Genomic DNA, 20,909 nt, shown 5'->3' with positions numbered 1-20,909 from the left:
CTGTCTGCACATTCATGGCTCCATTGTCAATAAAGACAAAATACTAAAGTTCCATAACACTTATCAGAGTTGTTTCAGAAGCCACGCAGATATCCCCAGAACTACTAATCAATTATATATTTTTTTGACAGGTCACCTACATGTGTAAGCTTTCTACCTGGAGCTGTAAGTCTTTTGTTCATAAAAGTACACAAAGACTGATCAGACATGGCTCAGGGCTTATTCTTATTGACCACCCTAACAAAAACTTAAATTAGTAGTAACACTTTTATTTATACAAAACAACAGAATATATAAAGAAAAGGTCACTCTCATGCCTGGGAGTTCTACTATTGCTCCAAATTGCATTAGCTGAGGAAATGGCATGTTTAGAATTTAAAAAAATAATAATAAAGCAAACATGAGTGTTTCATACAACCATACACTCCCTTTGTCCTGTTCTGGCTTCATAAACTATGCTGTAAAACAAACTAAAATACAGAACGACTAAAAAGCGTCCTTCCCTATACCTGGGCTAAAAGCTACAAACATAAATAACAAAAGCACATTTGTTTGGCTTTTACATTACACAGCTTCAAGAGTCCATCCAGTGTCCACTTTTCCTTATTTGATTCTGAAGATGAGAACAAAAAAAACAACAACGACAACATTGATAACAGTAAAGAGAAACGACAGCTTGCTGAGAGAGGAGTGAAAAGAAATGGGATGAAAACTTGTGTGTGTGTGTGTGTGTGTGTGTGTGTGTGTGTGTGTGTGTGTGTGTGTGTGTGTGTGTTTCTTCATCAGAGTTCAATGGAAGCTTGCTCGCCCTCGTTGAAAGGCATTTAACATGTAGCATGTCTGTGTTAGGTCCCTCCTGCAGGGGGTGCTGTGTGCTGCCTGATGGGTGTGGGCAGCAGAGGCGAGTGCTGGCAGTCCGTGGCAGGCAGACAGAGGGGGTCTTTAGTCTGTAAAGTCTCTCTCCTCACTGCGGGATGGAACAGCTAGGTTGGGGAAGGCAGGAAGTTCATCTCGGACCACAGTCAGGTCAGCATCGTGTACCACAGATAACACACTCTCTCTTTTGTACACACTCCTGACATCTCCGTTCCCACAAACACGCGCACAATCAGCCAGACCCAGATACCCCTGCTGGTTTTTAGGTGGTCCGTTCCTCTCCATCGCTCTCCTGCTTGGTCCTGCGCAGGTTGCTCTTCATCTTCACAAACTCGGGGGTGTTCTCCTGTTCCTCCTCATTTTTCTGTTGATCCAGCTCCAGCTGCAAGAACAGACATTGGTAAATTCAGATTAAAGAAATTATAGAGGTAATAATCTGTTGATAGCATCTATTAACCACATCTTGTTGCAGGTCTCAAGGTCCAAAACCAGGGTTAAATAACTTCTTTTTTTTTTCTTGTGGTCAGATACAGTAACAATGTACAGTAACAACATGTAAGTGCTAAAATGACAGTTTCTACGTATGCTTTCAATCATTTACCTGCTCTAGTTTCTGTTGTCTTTTCATGAGCTCTATCTCTAGGTCACTCCTCTTCTTGTGGGCCTCCTGCTCCTCCTTCTGAGCCTTGAGAACTTGCTCCCTCTTTCTCTTCTCCATAACCTTCTGGAGCTCGGGTTTGTTCTGAGGAGCCAGACCCCTGTGCAGAATCAGTGAGACAGCATGTTACTAAAATAAAGCTTCATGAACAACCTCCGATGACACTACAGAGCCCCCACTCAGAGGGAGATTTGCATTCACATTCATGCCTAACAGATGATGACCATGACCTCATTCTCGTTTTAACGTGCATATCTGTAGTAGATGTTCTGGATTAGACATGTCAGTCATGTTTCAGGAAAGTTTGGATTTTAAACCCAATCACAGATTGTTCCACATTTACTAATCTGTCTATGTGGTGGTACAGTGGTGGCCAGCATTGAAACTGATTTTGGAAATGAGGGTTGACGCCAATGGCCTTTTCTCCTTTTCTTTCCCTTTCCTAAGTACCAAAACACTGACAATACATTAACCCATATCTTAAACTTGTCTTTGGGAAACCAGAGAGATTGTTACACAACTGCCTGGGTTTGTGCAGCAACATTAAAGTGGCCATATTATGCTCATTTTCAGGTTCATAATTGTAATTTGAGGTTGTATCAGAATAGGTTTACATGGTTTAATTTTCAAAAAACACCTTATTTTTGTTGTACTGCACATTGCTGCAGCTCCTCTTTTCACCTTGTGCCAGGTCTCTGTTATAGCTACAGAGTGAGACCTCTCAACTTCTGTAAGATCTTTGTTGTCTGTTGCACATGCGCAGTAGCTAGGTTAGGATTACATGAGCTAGCTATCCGTTTCTGCAACTTCGGCTTGTACAAGGCAGGATTACCTGGGAGACTTCTTCTAAACTAGGGCACACTTCCAACTTTGTGTGGAATACCTGCAGACGAGGGATATGTAAGTAGTTCTATACAATTTATTTTGTAGATTAGGGTGAATTTGTGTGTGTTGTAGCAGTGTTTTGCCATTGAGAATGAGCTAGCATGCTAGCGCTAGCATGCTAACGGTTAGCCCCCCAGGCCCCTCATCTCGGCTAGTTACATAGAAAGCCATGTAGATTTTGAACAGCTCACCCGGAGACTGAAGGCAGGATACATTCAGAAACCCGTATCTCACTCAAAACAGCATGGATGTTTTTTTTGAGTCAGCTAGAAAAGGCAGAAGCCAATAAACACAAAAGGATTAAGGAGGCACAATAAAGTGCCACACAAGAAAAATAAATAATCAAAAGCAGTATAAGGACAGAGGCTATCTTTTGGTCAAATATGCATTCTCCTTGCCCTTGATTAATTCATTAATTCATTTAAAAAAAAACATATTATCCAGATTACTTTACTCTCCTCGTGGTTACTAATTTTCATCTCGCCATGAAAGCCTGACTGTGCACAGGCTGCGTCTGTTCTTCAAATAAAACACAGCGTGCCTACCTGCCTGCAGTTCCGCAACAGCAACGTCTTAATTAAATACATTATTAAACCCTGAAGATTGCATAACCGAGTTCATGGTGTTCCAAGAAGGAGTGGGAGTTAATTCACAACAAGGCACTACTTTATTTCAAGTCATTGCTGTAATTAAATGCCCTGGTTTTCTTGACAGTGTGGGTCTTTTGACAGCACTTAACGTGCTGAAGCAGAGCAGAGGGTAACGGGCGTGATCGGGGCGGGCTGTTTTTCGAGCAACACCACGCGCAAAAAGGGAGGAGGGTCAAGGCCGCTGAAAGCAATAAGACAGGCTATAAAGATGCTTACTCCACTCTCCTTTCATTGTTGGCAACGTTTACATAAACACAGACCCTCCTATCCATGACCCCCCTCCCATGAGTGTATACCCTCTAGCAGACTAGGAAGACTGTGTGTTCAAAATCCCACACATCAATACCACCATCTGCTTAACTGCTTCACTAGTCTTGAGTCTGAAATACCTCTGTGCGCGCGCGTGTGTGTGTGTAGGAAGGGTCACCACAGCTTAGCTAGGAAAGGCAGAGAAAGGCCCTCAGCTAGAAATGGTTTTGTAATCTTGATTACATAACACATTTTTTTTTTTTCTCTTCATGCACCCAATCCATCCATCCACCCACCCCACCTTCGTCAGGGTGACTAATCCACTATGCAGGCAAGCTTTCTATACTTTCAGTACACGATAAAAAGCCCAATCATAACAAGTATATCCCCCCCAAATTCCTACTAGATTTATCTCACAGTCTTCTGCTGATATTCCAGGACATTTTCCGTCTAGACGACTAGAAACAATATTCTGCAGCATTTGGAATGGAATTTTTTCTAATATTTTTTTTGATTACATTTCTTCTATGGCCTCCTTATCCTGCCCACCCTGGCCTCTCTTCCATCATTTATTAATGCCCTGCCACCATCAAAAGCACCTCACTCTTTGACCTGTTTAGGACAGAGCATCGCTGCTGTGATGTAACAGCTGTCAACAGCATGTGTGTTTACATAGCTATTTATAGCTCAGGCACGAAGCTGCCGCCACCGTTTGATGAGAGAAAATACAAACATTTAGTGCCCAAAGAGTGATCACAGGCCCCAGTATGCATGCACGTTCAGACTGATGCATGGATGCTCACACAGACTCCATCAAATCCAGAGTTGTATGATCCGGTATCAGCAGCCAGAGCAGGTTTATCCTGTACAGTATGTCTCTGTGACCTTTACATATTGTATAAAACCCCAGCACTTGGGGAAGTCAACTACAGTGACCCACTGGTTACTATCCGACCAATTACAACAAAGTAGCAGGGTTACTTTATTAAGTCATCCGCCATTAGTAAACTACATTAGCCTGAATCTGTATTGTTTTCCTCTGTCTAACTTGTTTTGGATGGGGGCAAACTTGATATTGTTGCCAAGAACAAAACAAGGAAATAATGACGATCAAGACAGTGTTGGACATTAACAGAGTTTTTTACCACCTAATAAATGAATAAACCATTATCTCCATTCGTAGGCTTGGAATTGAACACTGATCTGATTTTGTTTATGTGCTCTAAACCATGATAGAGTTGCTAATTGTAAAATAAGAATCCCTACCATAATAGTAACCTGGGAATTACCACGGTTTGTTTTTCCAGGAAACGGAAAGGAAAGAAAGAAGAAGAGGCAAAGGGAGAAAGGTATTGAAGGTGTCTCCTGACCTCTTCTGGTTCATGAGCAGCTCTCGGTGCAGGTCCTGGTGGTTACGGGAGCTCTTGACTGGGTTGCTTAACTTCTTGGGTTTGATGAGCTCATCACAGTCTCCCTCCAGGTAGTCGGGCTCCGCCATGACACTCCTTCCCGGTGACAGCGATAGACCAGGGTCACACGGATCTGAAACAACAGAAAAACTTTCATTTAACCACGATGTCACTAAGACATGGGTTTCGGATGCAACAATGCAGTGGTGACAGAAATATTTAAATCAGTGTTGCAAAGAAAACATGTTCAGGGATCTTTTATTATGTCTCCTTTCCAGTGGTGTAAATGTAACTAAGTACATTTACTCAAGTACTGTACTTAAAGCTACATTGTGTAAGAAGTTCTCCCATCTAGCGGTGAAATTGTATGTGACAACCAACTGAATATTACTTTCTAGCCCTTCCTCCTACGGTGGCTGAACCTGAAATTAGCTCTCTCCATCATTTACACCAGCTGTTCTAGCCACACACTAATATTAACTTTGGTCTTGCTGCTTTGCCTGTCGCGTTGTTGTTTTAATTCTCTTTTTCGCTTCCCTGGCGAGTGATCTCCCCCTTGCATTCGTCACGGTGCCAATAGGTGTAAGAGGGCGAAATGCGGAGGTATGTCCCTCTTTGGCTAATGTATTTTAAAGATGGAGGCGCAACATGGCTGCCGTCATTCGAGCGAGTCGCTCGTATGTATTCTGAATGATTCTGAATGTCAGATTCTACGCTTACGAGAATACTTTGACTAGTTGGAGGAAGTAATTACACATGAATGAGTACATATTTGTGAATATTTTTTTTGCTAAGAATCAACTCAAAAAATTACACAATGTAGGTTTAAGTACATATTGGAGGTACTTGGCTACATTCTACTTCTACTACATTTCAGAGAGAAATATTGTACTTTTTTCTCCACTACATTCATCTGACAGCTTTAGTTACTAGTTACTTTACAAATTAAGATTTTTGCACACAAAACACAGTTTATAAAATAGGATATGTTATTATAAATTAAACTACCCAACAATGTATAAGCCAACAAGTCCAGCTGAAATGACTAGCCGATTAAAGACTTACTTGACTGACAGAACTGTTTTAATCGTTTCCAGTTTCTTAAATGGGAGGATTTTTCTGCATTGAGTACTTTTACTTTTAATACTTTAAGTACATTTTCCTGATGATACATACTTTTACTTAAGTAACATCTTCAATGCAGGACTTTTACTTGTAACAGAGTATTTTTTACAGTGTGGTATTAGTACTTTTACTTAAGTAAAGGATATTAATACTTCTTCCACCGCTGCTCCTTTCAAAAAGTCATATGAGGATCTGCCTGATCCTCTGGCACAAGCTCAGAGTTTTTGAATCGTCTCTCTAGAGCGACAGAAGGACTCAGCGCTGGAATTACATAATTGTTCACACTTAGTAAAGAGGAACATTTCAACCCCCTTTCAGAAGCCATATGCAATATAATGAAGAAATGAATCAGAACAGTACTGTCAATATCTTTCAGGCACATAGTTATATAAATATTTCAGAAGTTGCTAATACATAACCAAAAAGGTCCAATCCATTGTTTTCCATGACCTCAAAAATCACAGCGATTCCTATCTACGACCCCCAAATGTAGGCACACTGCTTCAATATGAGCTCATTGGATACATTCTGTATTTTACAAGTATAGTGTACACAGTATTTCTTCCATTTATAGAAAACAAACCAGCTCGTGTGTGGAAATCTCCTGACCAAAAGGGTCATTTCAAAGCTGAGCAATAACTGGGATACAGCAAGTCTGACCAATGCCTCATGTTAATCACAGGTTACATACAATAACACCACAGTTAGTAACTTTGGCAGCTAAGCGCCACTGTTTCCCAGTCTGCTTTGCTCAATGAAAATATTGCAACTTGCATCTGACTGACGGCTAATATGCTCCATTTGAAATTATATTTATGAATGATTCTAATGCTAATTATAATGAATGATCAGGAATTTTTAGATACAAGTTTCTATCTAACCAACTGAATTGAGAACAGAATATTTGACTAAAAAGATGTTTTAACACATATTTGGTAAAGTCTAAAAAAGCTGAGTACTTCAATTTTATCTAGAAAATTTTTATCTCTTAAAAAAAAAAAGAAAAGAAAAAAAAAGGCACGACATTCAATTTTGGCTTAACTCACCCTGCAGATGAGGAAAGACGGGGCATCTGAACATTTTTGTCATCTCTGCTATTTTGATCCAGAATTTATTTTCCAGGAAAAGCTATTAAAACTCCCGGTCCTGTTTATCAGTATGTTGCAGAGCCTTACACAGGAGAGGTGCTTTGTCCTGCACAACTGTCTGCTACTGAGCTGGTTGGAGTCTGTTTTATAGCTACGCTCACACTGTCTCTCTCCCTTCCTCCCTCTCTCCTCCCTCCCACTCCCCTTCAATGTACATCTCTAGGCGAAGAAGACTTTATAAACAATGTTTCCCTAAAGATTCTTCACTGATGAATGAATATTCTCGCTTGTCCCGGTATAGAGTTTAATGGTATTGTTTTTGATCTTGTCGGTAAAATAGTCCCACATAGAATTGGTCACAAGAGGTCTTTTTAAATAGTATTACATTGGTGTAATAGTACATAAATTAGCTGAGATCAGATAGCAAAGTCACATGCATTTCTTCTCCCACAGTCTGAGGAATGACTCAGATTTATTAACAATCATGTTCTTAAGTGCGTGTGAGCAAGTCTCTCCTGTCTGCGACTAAAAACATGGAGTGAGGTTTTGGATCCTGAGAGGGCCAATCATATTCATCAAGGGTACCAAAAAAAGCATTTTCCTGCACGTGCTAGACACAAAGGAGGGGTGGGAGTGTGTCCTCAGAATCAAAACATACACGTGGAGGATTGCTGTAATGAGTTAAAGACACCACTAGAGGTCCATATTCTTGCATTCCAGGAACAAAACCGTGTCAGTTACATAACAAAGAAGCCCAAGATACACATGGTTTGTGTCTGCACACTGCAGAACAAAGAGGGAGAAATACCACATAATAAATACACTTGATGGATATAGTGGAATATGTTGACAAATGAAAACACTGCTTTGGCTGTGATCTACAGTCACAGTGATAGGTAATCCCTTCTAATCTCAGATTAGTAACCTTTAAAAAAATGCATTTGTGGCCTCACTCATGTGGCCAACACAAATCTTAACATGTATACGGTAAATTCATAAAATCATTATCTTAGATTTGACAAGTTAAGGGTCAGTTTCGAAACGAAAATATTCATGAATCAGTTGCTAAAAATAAAAGAGATTTTACCAGTTTAGTTAACATTTGAATCTGCATGCTACTACATCACTGGCTATAATGTTGTTCAGAACATGCCAGACAGTGCATTTTGTGACACAGCCAGAACATGGTGACAGTGTTTGTGCATGCGAGGTGGCAGAAGTGGGCAGAACAGCTTGTGGCTGAAATCAGGGGCTGCGTGCGAGCACACACGTGCTGTGTACATCAAAGGTGTTTTTTGTTAATGCCGGTAGTAGGGGGTAGAGGAACTTAACAGACTGGCAGTGTTGTCAAAGTGTCCGTTAGCTTAACACATCTGCTCCTACTTCCTTTGTCCCCCGAGGGAGAGAGGAAGTGACATGGGGAGTTCAAAAGGAACCTGCAACCTCAAGTTGAAGCCCTGGAGCCCCTTAAATTCTGCTTTATCACTGGTAGTTCTGCATGTTATAGTCAATGTCCCTTCTGGTTTTACTTGAAAGCTTATATAAAGATAACATGTTTCACTATCAGTTAAAAGTCCACCACCTAAAGAGCAATTTACAGTTGATAAGATGCATAGTTCTGTCCCAAAATCTGTCCTTCTACATGTGTCTTGCCATGTGTGGATTCAGAACGATAGAGTTGTGTAACGAACAGCCACTTCCAACACTTACAGTAGATTGTACGTGTTGATATTTGTAACATTGTACAACAAAATGTGTACTATGGAAGCAACCCTCCAAGCATGTCAGTGTTTTGGAAAACACTTCCTGCTGTTCCAGGAATCCCATTAAAACAGTTTGTTTATTGGTTTTAGAAACACGTTACACTACAGACAACGGCCACACACACCAAATCCTTTCAATAATTGTGGAGATGGTACTCTTCTGAATGTCCAAGAGAAAGGGTTCAGCATTTAGAGGATTCAAAATGCCCAAGCATTCAGGGATAAAATAGGAAGAAAGTTGGTGGAAACAATGGAAAAGAAAGGACAAAAACTGGGTCAGAGGAGAGTGTAGGAGAGGAGAAGAGGGAGTTGAAGACAGCTTTCCTCTGTTTACTTCACTCTCTCCCTGTCTTCCTCATGACCGTATGACTGTGATCTCATATACTGTGAAATGTCACATTTTTGAATCAGCCAGCTACAGGAAATATCTGATCAATCACCCATGAAAAGAAAAACTAAAAAAGTAGGACAGATGATTAAATCCACATAGAGGCGGAAACTATCCACATACGTTTTCAATAATACAGCACTCATATCATGCTCACACACAGACTTTGCTTTTCACGAGAAGTGTGTTTGGCAGCTTTTTTAGAAAGGTTTTTAAAAAAGGAAGTCATTGAATGAATGTGTCTGATAAGAACGTTTGCAGTGAGTGTGTTAAAGTGAACCCCACAGTGGCAGGTTGCATTGGAGCTGATAGAATGATAAGAGAGGGATAAGAGTGCCTGCACTGTGCCAACTTATTGCATCACTGAAGCCAGCTCTGCTATATGAGCACGCACAAAGACTTGCATTCATAATCGGACTCATTTCTCAATTTCCCCCTCAACTGTCATCTTCTCGAAGGCGCCATGGAGACCGGCCATCAACCCCACTGCATTTAGTGACGCAGCATTCAGGAAAAGGAAGGCTGCTGCCAACTAATACTGACATCTTAAGCCTTCCAATGGGCATCACTGAAGAGATTTCAACAACCAAAATGCACTCCTCAAAAACTGGATCTGGATCTTAAAGCATTTTTTATAACAGCAATGGATCAAATGACTGTGTGTAATGTGAAAGGTGTCGCTTGTAGTGATGAAGCCACAGAGAATTATCACCTCAACTTGACGGCGCTTTATAGCTTCTTTCAGCTCAAGCCCACAACTTTAGTGTTTCAGTTCCCTCTCACCATTCTAATAGCAATGTTTTTGCAGCAGGCAGCTGACAAGCTGACAGACAAGCTGCTAAACACAGTGGAGCATTTAGAAGCTAAAGAGCTGTATATCTATGCATGAAAAGCATTCTTCCTCCTCTAACCCAACAGTGAAAGAGCACAGATGGGCAGAAAGGCTAATGATGGGGGATTGGGACGGATAACCTAAATTGGCCATTATCAGTGCTTCTCTTTTGTGTAACTGCTAGGAAGCAAACAGGCAATACTGGGAATACTACAGGAAAGAGGAACAATTACAAAAAGTCGATTGTCACTGACATGGAAGAGAGGAAAGAGGTCAATAACGTTATGTTGAGATCAGTGACAAGATGGACAGACTGTAAAAAAAATAAAAAAATCAGAGAAATTACATGGTTTAGCTCTCATAAGTCAACAGTGGCCTTCTTCCTGCTGCAGCCTCGAAAGACAGAGAAAATGAAGGCGAGTAGAGCAGCTGGTGGCCTGCTTCACCATCTGACCCCCCTGTCCTCCTCCAGGATACAGGCACAAACCATCCAGAGCTCTGCACAGAGTGGGGTTGGGCCGTTAACGGTCATTGGTTGTGAACACATGGCTGACCACACCCACTCCATCATGAGCGAGCCAGGATTTGTTTTCCACACTATCCGGCACAAAGGTAAGCAGGGGTCAGGTTTTGCAAAAGGACTGATCAGCATTTTAGCATCCGGTTTGATGTATGCTGATCATGGACACTAACATGAAAAAGGGAGTTGACGTTTGAAAGAACAAAACCAAAGTCAATTAATTTTTTAACCTAATTCCATGAGAATGAATATGCTCAACGAAAGGTATAAATTGCCCATATTCTGATCATGGATGCATAATGATATGAAGAAAAAACAGGATCAGCTGGCTTTGATTCAGAGTCCACATACTTTCATGAAACACTTGAGAAAAATATGTAACATTTTCTAGAAACTAAACTTACCATTCACCCTATTGTTCCTATATCTCCCTCTTGTCCCATATAGTTCCTCTTGTTTACTCACTCTCTATTTTTTTTGGGGCCAGATCCTGTCTATTCCATTCACAGATGGAAGGTCTACCCCTCAGGGGAAATTGCATCATCAATACCCCTAAAGCAACCCCCACACCCCGTTCTCTCTCACACACACACACACACACACACACACACACACACACACACACACACACACACACATCTGAATGTGCATCTCCTAGCCTTGTTGTTAATGAAGCGGCCATTGAGCCATAAATAGGGGAGGCCCTAATTAAAACACACAGATAGTTGAGCTTTTAACAGACAGCTGTGGGGGGATGGGGGAGGGCGAGCAGGGGTGTGTGTGTGTGTGTGTGTGTGTGTGTGTGTGTGTGTGTGTGTGTAAGAGAAAGTGACAGAGAAAGTGAAGGAGAAGCAGTGAGTCAGTAGTGACAATGAGCTCATTTCCCGGACAGGCCCCGTGTACGTGGTCCTTTACAAGCCTCCCGCGTGACGACACATAAATCATGGTAGGCAGCGCAGTGACGTACATGTGCACATTTTTCCAGAGCACAGATTCAAACAATAGAAACAGACATTTTCCTGTCACTCGCAACTACAAAGGACATTCAAAGTCAGTATCAACTCAAACAAAAAAGCCCACATACCCACAGCATTTGTTTTCAGTGTGTGTGTGTAAGCAAAATAATGTGCGAGTTCCACTTAGGAAAAACTGACCTGCCCGTGCAAGCCAAAGAAAGAAGAACACCATAAACCAGTCAGGATCACACACATTTCTGTCATTTCAGTTTCAACTAAGTAAATAGCTCAAATTTATAGTTACTACCGATAGCGTGAGCAGCAAACAAAGATGTGATCTTTAATGAAGTACATTTAGTCTACAAATACAACATTGACAGAATTTGGCAAAAGAGGACTGAAAGAGAAACAAAGAAAGAGAGAGTAAGAGGGAAATGGTTCCTCAAAAGTATGCCTGGGAATTTGGGGCTTGAGATCTGTTTTGTATTTCCTGGAGTGGGGGTCTGGAGCAGAGGAGAAGAGGAGCTAGGGAATTCTGGGGCCTCATTGTGTACTGACCTCCGAAAGCACCCACCACGCTCCCACAATATGATGATGTCACTAGGGAGACCCGGGGGTATGGGAATTTACAATCAGGGTTTTAGGGTTCATAAAGCGCACCCATGCACTAACACCCACACAATGAAAGGATAACTTAACACAGTACATCATGTGAGAGAGGTTTTAGCTACGCAGTACTGTATGTGTGTGTGTGTGTGTGTCTGTGGATGTTTAAAACCCTGATGTCATTAAGGGAGTACTAGGCGGCTCTAGACAGGATTAAAAAAAACGAAACAAGTAATATTCACACAAAAACATCTTTATCACTGCGACTCTCTCCTTCTAATTTAGTTCCTATCTCTCTGGCTACTCAATGTTTACTGTAAAAACTGACTGAAAAAAAGTTTTTAATATCATAACTGGACTGATAAATCCTCCGAGGCAATATTAGCTTATTGCAGATAAATTGGTGTTGGCGTATATACAGCATATACTATATATATATGTCTTTGCTATTTTTGCAATCATTTGGAAACAATGTCACCATTTCATAGTTTTCTTTAAAAACAAATGTAAGCGATCTTTATCAAAAAACGTTTACTGTTACGTGTCTATGTAAAATAAATTTTATCGCTCGGGCTATATTTTCTATCACAATCAGCTTATCTAACTCATCTCCTCATGATCTTAAGGCAGTGAAATGGAAGTTTAAAGTTTAAACTAGCCCATCACACAAAGGCCTTTGTTGTGTACCTGACATTGTAATTCTGGATAACTGACAGCTGAATGTCTATGTCATGTCTATGTTCTGCGCAAGCAAGTTCTTGTTTTCCATTTTAAAAAAGTGAAAAAAACAAAGCACATGTATCACTTTGGCAACACTTATGTGTAAAATGTTAATGTGATTCTGGGGTCTGATCGAAATCACAGTGTTGTGATTTTGGCATGAAAACGGTCGTCTCTTGTGGCTCAAATCTTTGTCTGTGTTGCTTTCCATCCCTCTTCGTGTCTTGCATTTGTGGGATAACCACAGAGGCTGCATTTGGTCTTGTCTAATTATAATGACAGTTTAACTGCTTCCATATCTGGCTTTTAAGAGCTGATTGCAAAACAAGTATCCAGATCTGTCCTAATGTGTTTGGATGATGAGTAAGTGACATCTTGTATTGTGTCAGATAAGCACAAACTGATCATGTCAATCTGTGATCTCCCCCTTTGAATTTAAACATGCCTGTGTTGACAGTTTGTGTTCAACAATGACTGAAGTTATTTCATGCGGTGGCTCATGCACTGTCCTGTTGTCACACGTTGTGAGCCCTGGGCTGAAGCAGATTACAGAATGAATGGGGGGGATTGAAAAGGCACAGACACCACTTTTGAGTCATGCTGTGGGAATGTGATGAACCTGCAAAGTGATTCTTACTTGGGGCACACAACAGCATATCCATGTAGGGACACATAGCCAGAGAACTATTTTCATACACTCGACATCTTCAAGTGACAGAAACATTTGGATGCACGCTGTGTGCACTTTTCTATGAAAGGTTAAAATCAAAGTGCTTACTCACACCAAATTCTGAACAGATGTCCTGAATAATTGGTGAGGGGGTACAGTTTGGGGTCACACCTGTCAGTCAAATACAAAAGGTTGGTCTATACTCTCTCACAGCTGACACTGACATGTGGTCCTGTATGTATATGTATAGGCCTGATGAGAACAGGTGGACTGAGACATATGCACAGGGTTAGACGTTACAGGTTACATAGACACCAGTGATGAAAGAAGTATTCAGATCCTTTTCTTAAAGTGCTCATATTATGCTTTTTGGCTTTTTCCCTTTCCTTCATTGTGTTACATATCTTTTTTTGTGCATGTTATAGGTTTACAAAGTGAAAAAGCCCAAAGTCCACCCCAAAGGGACTTACCATCTCCAACAGAAAACACTGTTCACAAACTGCTCCAAACAGCTCTATTGTAGTCCAGCCTTTACTTCCGTTACGAACGTGCGTCACTTTGTAACACACGTTATAATGCTCGCCATGCTGCTAGCGTGTAACGCCTTCATACTCTGCTTCTGACTGGCTGGTAGTCCTTACCTAGGTACTGCGCATGTGCGACTCCCAACAAAGATGGAACTGAAGTGTGATGCCTCACTCGGTAGCTAAAACAGAGAGCTCAACACACAGGGTGAAAAGAGGAGCTGCAGCAATGTGCAGTACAACAAAAATATATATATATATATATTTTTTTTTAATTAAACCATGTAAACCTTATCTGGTACAACCTCTAAATACAATTATGAACCTGAATATGAGCATAATATGAGCACTTTAAGTAAAAGTATTAATACCACACTGTAAAAAATATCCTGTTACAAGTAAAAGTCCTGCATTGAAAATGTTACTTAAGTAAAAGTATGTAAGTGTCATCAGGAAAATGTATTTACAGTATTATGTATATTTGTTCCTATGTCTATTTAATGTGTATTTGTGTTCTTCTGATGTGTGTGAATTTTTCTTTTGAGCTGCTGTTACAAAGGAATTTCCCCAGTGTGGGATTAATAAAGTATCTTATCTTTTCTTATTAAAAGTAAAAGTCCTCAAAGCTGAACAATCCTCACATTTTAGAAACTGGAAGCGATCAAAACAGTTCTGTGTTTAATCGTCTAATCATTTCAGCTGGACTTGTAGGGCTATATATTGTTGGGTAGGTTCATTTGTAATGTGTTTTGTGTGCAAACATGTCAATTTGTAAAGTAACTAGTACCTAAAGCTGTCAGATTCATGTAGTGGAGTAAAAAGTACAAGACTTCTCTCTGAAATGTAGTGGAGTAGAAGTAGAAAGGGGCATGAAAAGAAAAGACTCAAGTACAAGTAGGCCTTCCTCAAATTTGTACTTGTACTGTAAGTACAGTACTTGAGTAAATGTACTTAGTAACTTCCACCACTGATAGACACACCCTAAGAAGACAATTTATAGGCAGAGCACAAGCATGTTTCATGTGGCTCCTCCTCACTGAGATGTAAACATGTGCTCATTTACTGCACACACATATCAGCCTTTTAAAGTTTCAATCGGTCTCCGTAGTGGTGTAAAAGCCATATAGTTGAAAACCTACAGCTGTTTTGTCTGGCGCAGCAGTGTGAAGTGCCGCTCAGTCATAAAGGAGGAGTCTTTGTTATGGCTTCAGATTCAAAGCTTTGTGCTTTACTGCTGCTCTTTCCTTATGGAGCAGAGTCACGCCCCTCCTCACCGTCTACTGGCTGAGCCCAGCTGGGAGCTCAATTCTCATTGGCCGGGGGGGCACACCCGGGGAGGATTTGAGAGGTTCTCCTTTGTTTACATGCTAGCAGAGAAAACCCCAATAACAACTGTTACCTTGGGCAACCAGACGATCTCCAGTTAGCCAGACAGACAGACACACAGAGGTGCAAGCTGATCGTGCATGCACACACGTGTAATGAGGTAATCAGGTGTCCAAAGCAGGCCAAAAGAAGAGTCTTTGTTCTCTCTGATTCTTTGCTTTATGTTCGACATGACTCAAAATACACAGTATACATGCATATTTTTAGTTGGGGTAGTAGGCAATCATGTGGTTTCGTTGTCTTGTGAAACTTTCCAAAGCCGGTATGGGTATACTTCAGAAAGCCCTGTCGGCTTCAGGCTGTAACAGAAAGAAATGGCTCTGTTCCTCCGTGGGCGTGTGTTGTGTCCTGTTTGCGTTTGTAATAAGACAGGATCATATATCTTGATACTGACTTACACAGAGCTTAATCCAATTCATGCCGCTGAGACTCCAAATCTCTCTATACTTCAACTTAACAAGCTGCAAGGAGGAAGGCATTTAGAGTCTGTGTGCGTGCATTTGTATCATCCATTCTCCAAGACTACGCAAAGTGGTCAGCACAGTAATGGTGCTTTATTGTGATTGAAGCTCCAGCATAACAGCAGCAAAATCAATGGGATTCTTTGAGAAGCTGAGTCTCTGTAGGTGTGTATACATGTCTCTGTTTAAGCCTTTGGAACGCATAGCTTATCTTAAATCAACATCAAGCCCTGGGCCTGCTCAAATAAAACCAAGCCTGTGCATGTCTGACTTTCATAACACACACCCTGGCTGGATGAGGTTTGTGTATCAGTAATCTGTTAGTGTTTGAGGCTCTGATAGTCCAAGACTATTGATTTGACAGTGCAGCAGCACTCAGCAGTCATTTGCATTTATAAGGAGACTAAGTGGAGGAAACCAACTAGTGAGAGTCTATTGAAACTTAATCAACAATTGGTACAGGATAATGGGGAGAACAACAGGCGAGTTTGTCTGGTCGCTGGAAGCTGTTAAACAACTAGAAATCAACTCTCCAAAGTGTTTTCTATCTATCAATAATTGTAGGTAGTTTTGTGCAGAGTTTCTTCTCACAACAGTTAGTTAGTCCGAGCCATACAACACCACATACACACCCACTTTCTAGGAAAAATATAACATGGAAAGCTTGGCATGCTGGTATGTTAGCTCTATATGATCCAAATTATACAAATGCACATAACAGAAGAAGAGTGCAAAGATTAGACAAGTCACACGACACACGGAGAGAAGACGATATATGATGGAGAGCAGAGCAGCACATTAACACCAAATCCTTTCAATAATTGGAGAGATGGTACTCTTCTATGTTGTTGTCCTAAAAAGATTTCCTATACTGAAGAAACCAAGAGCAAAGACACACAATTCAGTCCTCAGAAGAGTACATTTCACACACACACACACACACACACACACACACCACTCTCTCTCAGGAAACTCAATACCGGAATTGTGACATCATAATCTAAAACCATGGCAACAAAACCACAGCACAGTGTAAACCATGGATGTATTAAGAGAACGTAAACAGATCCTTTGTCCTGTTGTAGGATTCTGTTGCATCACTTGTGTCTTCATTGCATCATAATATTTCATTCAGCCTGCATTGGGAGGGGCAGTAAAGCATCCAGTGTCGGTCAAAACACGTCCATGTTAACAAGATTAATAAATGCCCACCAATAATGCCCATGCTCACATACGGCATATACCAACTGAAATGTATTGGTATCCCTGAGTATTAAGTCACGTGTTTATGACTTAGCCTCAAATGCTTTTCAGGTCTTCAGGGTTTCCTCTCAGGAAATGTTTAGACGAGATGACAAACCACCCAGTTCCTATTTTATTTATATTTTTTAACAATAGCCACACTCAACTGTAGGACACTTGCTGTGTAAAATAGAATTTTCTGAAAGTTAATATTTCATTTAAAAAAAAGTAAATTAATGATGATGTTAGTAATGGTAGATATTTCCTGATGTAAGTAATAACTCCTCCAACTGTACACTGGCTTGCTTTGTATGGTGTAAAAATAACATTGAATACTTTTGTATTTGTTTTGTTAAATTAGGAAAGGTGGTACAGAAGAAAACATATTCAACATCATAAGTAAGGTATTAAATAAGTATTGTTTTGGCATCAGTATCAAAACACAAATATGGCATTGACATTTTTTATTTAGAGGGGCGCTATGCAGTTTTGGCCATTTCTTCGCTTTTTGCTCGCAGGTTTCTCTATAGAGCTCCCCCTACAGCTTCGGGAAAAGATATCTGGCAGCTCCTATGTTTACTTGTGTCTGACTCCTCGCTCGGTCAGTCTGCCGTTGCCTCTTTCTCTGTTCCTCCGACAATGCTTTCCTAGCTTTCTGCTTCTTTTTTGCTGGCTCAGCCATGACGATAGTGTGAAAAACTCCATCGCTACCTTGTTAGCCGGTTCCTGAATGGGGGTATGTGTGCAGTGCCGTGAAGCAATTCGTTACATCGCGAGACCTGATATCACGCGATACTTCCTGACACTGAGGCCGGCGAGTTGTAAGTTGCAAGGGTGGTTTTTCCGCTCACAGGCGCTACGGGGAAGCGAGACGACCACCATTCAACTCGAAAAAAGTCATATAACCATTCCAATGACTCCGAAGCTGTTCAGTTAAGGTAAATTAAGCTAAAAAAAAACTGCATAGTTCCCCTTTAAATCAAAACAATAACTAGTCCTATAGGCTCACACTTTTAAGTTTAAGTATCTCTGCAGGCTAGAACTGAACAGAAAGGGGACGTGTTTGCTAAAACCATGAGGACTCCACTCTTTGTACAGAGACCCTCTGAAACCTCACTCAATGTTTGCATCGCTCATTACAGGGGAAAAGACTTACAAACATTCGCTACAACTACAAGGTAGTCTTTCACCACTCTTGAACAAAACGTCTAGTAACAGAGCCTGATCATGAAACACACAAGCGCGCGCACACACACACACTCACAGCAACACTGTGTCTCGTGCAGTGTGGATCTAAAGGATCAGTGCGTTCTGCTGAGTAATGAAGTTTTGTGCCCACAGACAGACCGGCAGCAGGACTGTGGGAGATAATACTGTCAACACACATGTGGTTGCCAGTTACCCCTCTTGGACACACACCCATTCCTGACCCAAATACCTTGCTTTTCTTGAGGTCAGCTTGAGTCCTTGACATGGACACAGATTCTATAATGATACATCTGAGAAACGCACCAGAACCACTAATGGACACATGCTATTATAGAATGGAAACTCAGACATTTCATTCACATATTTAAATTCCTTTGAGTGCAATAATAATGGAGCAGAGAGCAATCCAGTTGTAACACCCACCACACACACGCATGCACACACACGCACGCACACACACACACACACACACGCACACACACACACACACACACACGCACACACACACACACACACACACACACACCCACCCCTTACGGGAAACAGAAGACAGCAAGAGCGGCAGCGTAAGAGAAACAGGAGAGAGAGGAGGGAAGGAGGGGGTTCAAAGATCAGAAAGCAGATGTAAATCGTTTAGCAAACTCCCCTCTAAATGACTAACACATGTGCACAAAACTTCCCCCTCTCGGCATACACTCACCCACTCTTGAAAACTCTGCTTCTAGACAGTATAACATACTCATTCATACCACCTGCTTTTGTCACTTCTCCTATCACTAGAACACATGTGATGAGCCAGAGTTTAAACTACTTCACATGTTGAAGCTGCTCAGTCGTATTTACCTGGCTGCTACTCCACCTCCACCCAGCAAACATCCCCAAGGGCTAAGGTTGAGCCCTGTTTGTTTAATGTCTTGTTAAAGTTTGACAGCAACTCTATAAGGCTCCATAAGTTTAAGACTTATTGCCACATCAAAATACAAATAACACATGCAAACACACACCTCTTCACATGACAGTTGGTCTGTGCACCTCATGACAACACAGACCAGTGTGTCAGCTCTGACTGAAAGCCATGTGCTTTGACACAGAAGGCAGCAGTCATTGCTGTGCTATTACACACACAGTATTACTCATACAGGAGGAATTCAGATACAGGTCATCCATTAAATATGGTCTCTTCTGATGTTTGTCTCATAAATGGCCCTGATTTTAAGAGTTAAGATTACATTATGGTCTAGGGACTATGGTGACAAATGAGAGCATAGCAAGTATTGTGTTGTACAGATTGTAAAGCCCTCTGAGGCAAACATGGGATTTTGGGATAGGTTAATAATCTTGACTTGGTTTAAAAACAAGAGTGATTCTATATTTTAGAAGAATTGTGTCCAGATATTGCCAACTGTAATATCACATATGTCATAAGCACCCATAACATCTTCTTTGTACACCTCACACACACTAGGAATAACATTTTTCTTCTTCTGCCAGATTAGGCTATCAACTGCCGATAATAGTATCGGCTCCAAAGAAAACGTAACTGTAGGCTAGTCTGTACATGCTGTACAACAACCTCAACGTGTTTGTTCTTCACTGTCCCGTCGGCTGAAGTCATGCGCCGCAACAAAAGGAGACAATGAAACAAGAGTTTGTATTTTGCAATCTCATCTCAATCTTTTCCTCGTTAATTTCCAGCTCTTTTTAAAACTCCAAACCTGCTGCTACTGCCGACGGGAGCAGACCGTCCAGTTAAAAGGTGCTGCTTTTGTTAGTGCGCTCGTGAAACAACCTCACGGGGGGAAAAAAACGAGCTCCAGACACACACACACACACACACACACACATACATACACACCTACCTCAAAGTCGACCCCGACGCGACTTCTCCAACTCGAACTGTTTAATATTTAAAATGACAAAGTGGTTCAGGCCACATCAGTGCGTCTCCGGAACACTTCTTGAGGCTTGAGGTGTGTCTGCGAGACTCTGATTTTGTAAACTGCTCAATAGCTGTCGCGCGCGCACACACACACACACACACACGTTCACTCAGTCAGGACCCATTGAAAATGTAAATTGAAGCTGGGTGGGAGGGATGGCGTGACGTCACGCAAAGGCTCCTCCTCCTCCTCCTCCTCTGTCTTCATCACTGAAGTAGATGAGTGGGGACTCCTCGAGCGTAGGGCGGGGCGTGGACGGAAGGGCTCGCGCGCCCACAAATAAACACTAGATTTGAAATGTTTATCATAGATATCCATGTCAGCCTTACTGAAAAGTGTTATAGCCTGTGGTTTTGTATTGTGTTTTTTGACATTTGTATTTTGTCTGTTTCATTAAAAAAAAATTACTTTATATGTTAACATATGTTATGTGAGGCTATTTCCAGTGATATTACAATATAATTTATTTCTGACCCTAATTCTTTATACGACAAGTGTTGCTGGAGTTTTAACCTTCAATATGATTTCTTTGACATGTGGGTTAAGCTGCAATAAATGAATTGTGTTCAGTTATATTATTCGTTTTACCCCTTAAATGTTCTCCCTTTCTTTCCCTTAAAGCAGCACTATACATATTTGAATGGTAGTAAGTGTAACAGCTCTTAATGTGAAAGAGCTCTCTCTTTGTGGCAAACCCACAGATATCACACAGCTGCCATCCTCTTCAGCTCTACAGAGTGTTTTAGCATCTT

General features: G+C 41.2%; 1 protein-coding gene across 3 annotated transcripts; it reads right to left on the bottom strand.

The window, feature by feature from the left end:
- Positions 1 to 248: 248 nt before the first annotated feature.
- fam107b (family with sequence similarity 107 member B) lies at positions 249 to 20,292 on the bottom strand. 3 transcript variants are annotated; one of them, XM_078256857.1, is made up of 4 exons: positions 20,073 to 20,292; positions 4,689 to 4,860; positions 1,478 to 1,634; positions 249 to 1,258 (listed from the first exon to the last, which is right to left on the bottom strand). In XM_078256857.1, the coding sequence occupies exons 2-4, from the start codon at positions 4,814 to 4,816 to the stop codon at positions 1,139 to 1,141; spliced, it is 405 nt and encodes a 134-aa protein (XP_078112983.1). In that variant the 5' UTR covers positions 4,817 to 4,860; positions 20,073 to 20,292; the 3' UTR covers positions 249 to 1,138. The 3 variants fall into 3 exon arrangements, with proteins under 3 accessions (XP_078112983.1, XP_078112982.1, XP_078112981.1); XM_078256856.1 differs by having other exon boundaries at positions 20,077 to 20,291; XM_078256855.1 differs by lacking the exon at positions 20,073 to 20,292 and adding an exon at positions 6,899 to 7,027.
- Positions 20,293 to 20,909: the final 617 nt, after the last annotated feature.

Source organism: Sander vitreus, chromosome 8 (assembly GCF_031162955.1).
Source record: "Sander vitreus isolate 19-12246 chromosome 8, sanVit1, whole genome shotgun sequence".
Taxonomy (NCBI): domain Eukaryota; kingdom Metazoa; phylum Chordata; class Actinopteri; order Perciformes; family Percidae; genus Sander; species Sander vitreus.
The sequence above is the reverse complement of the archived record's forward strand: the minus strand, read 5'-3'. Positions and strand labels throughout refer to the sequence as shown.

Bases quoted from the DNA above. Each gene is read 5' to 3' on its own strand.
- fam107b (XM_078256855.1), bottom strand. From the start codon at position 6,941: ATGACAAAAATGTTCAGATGCCCCGTCTTTCCTCATCTGCAGG. The intron at 4,861-6,898 runs GTGAGTTAAGCC...CTGTTGTTTCAG, and splicing joins CGTCTTTCCTCATCTGCAGG to ATCCGTGTGACCCTGGTCTA. The intron at 1,635-4,688 runs GTCAGGAGACAC...GATTCTGCACAG, and splicing joins CTGCTCATGAACCAGAAGAG to GGGTCTGGCTCCTCAGAACA.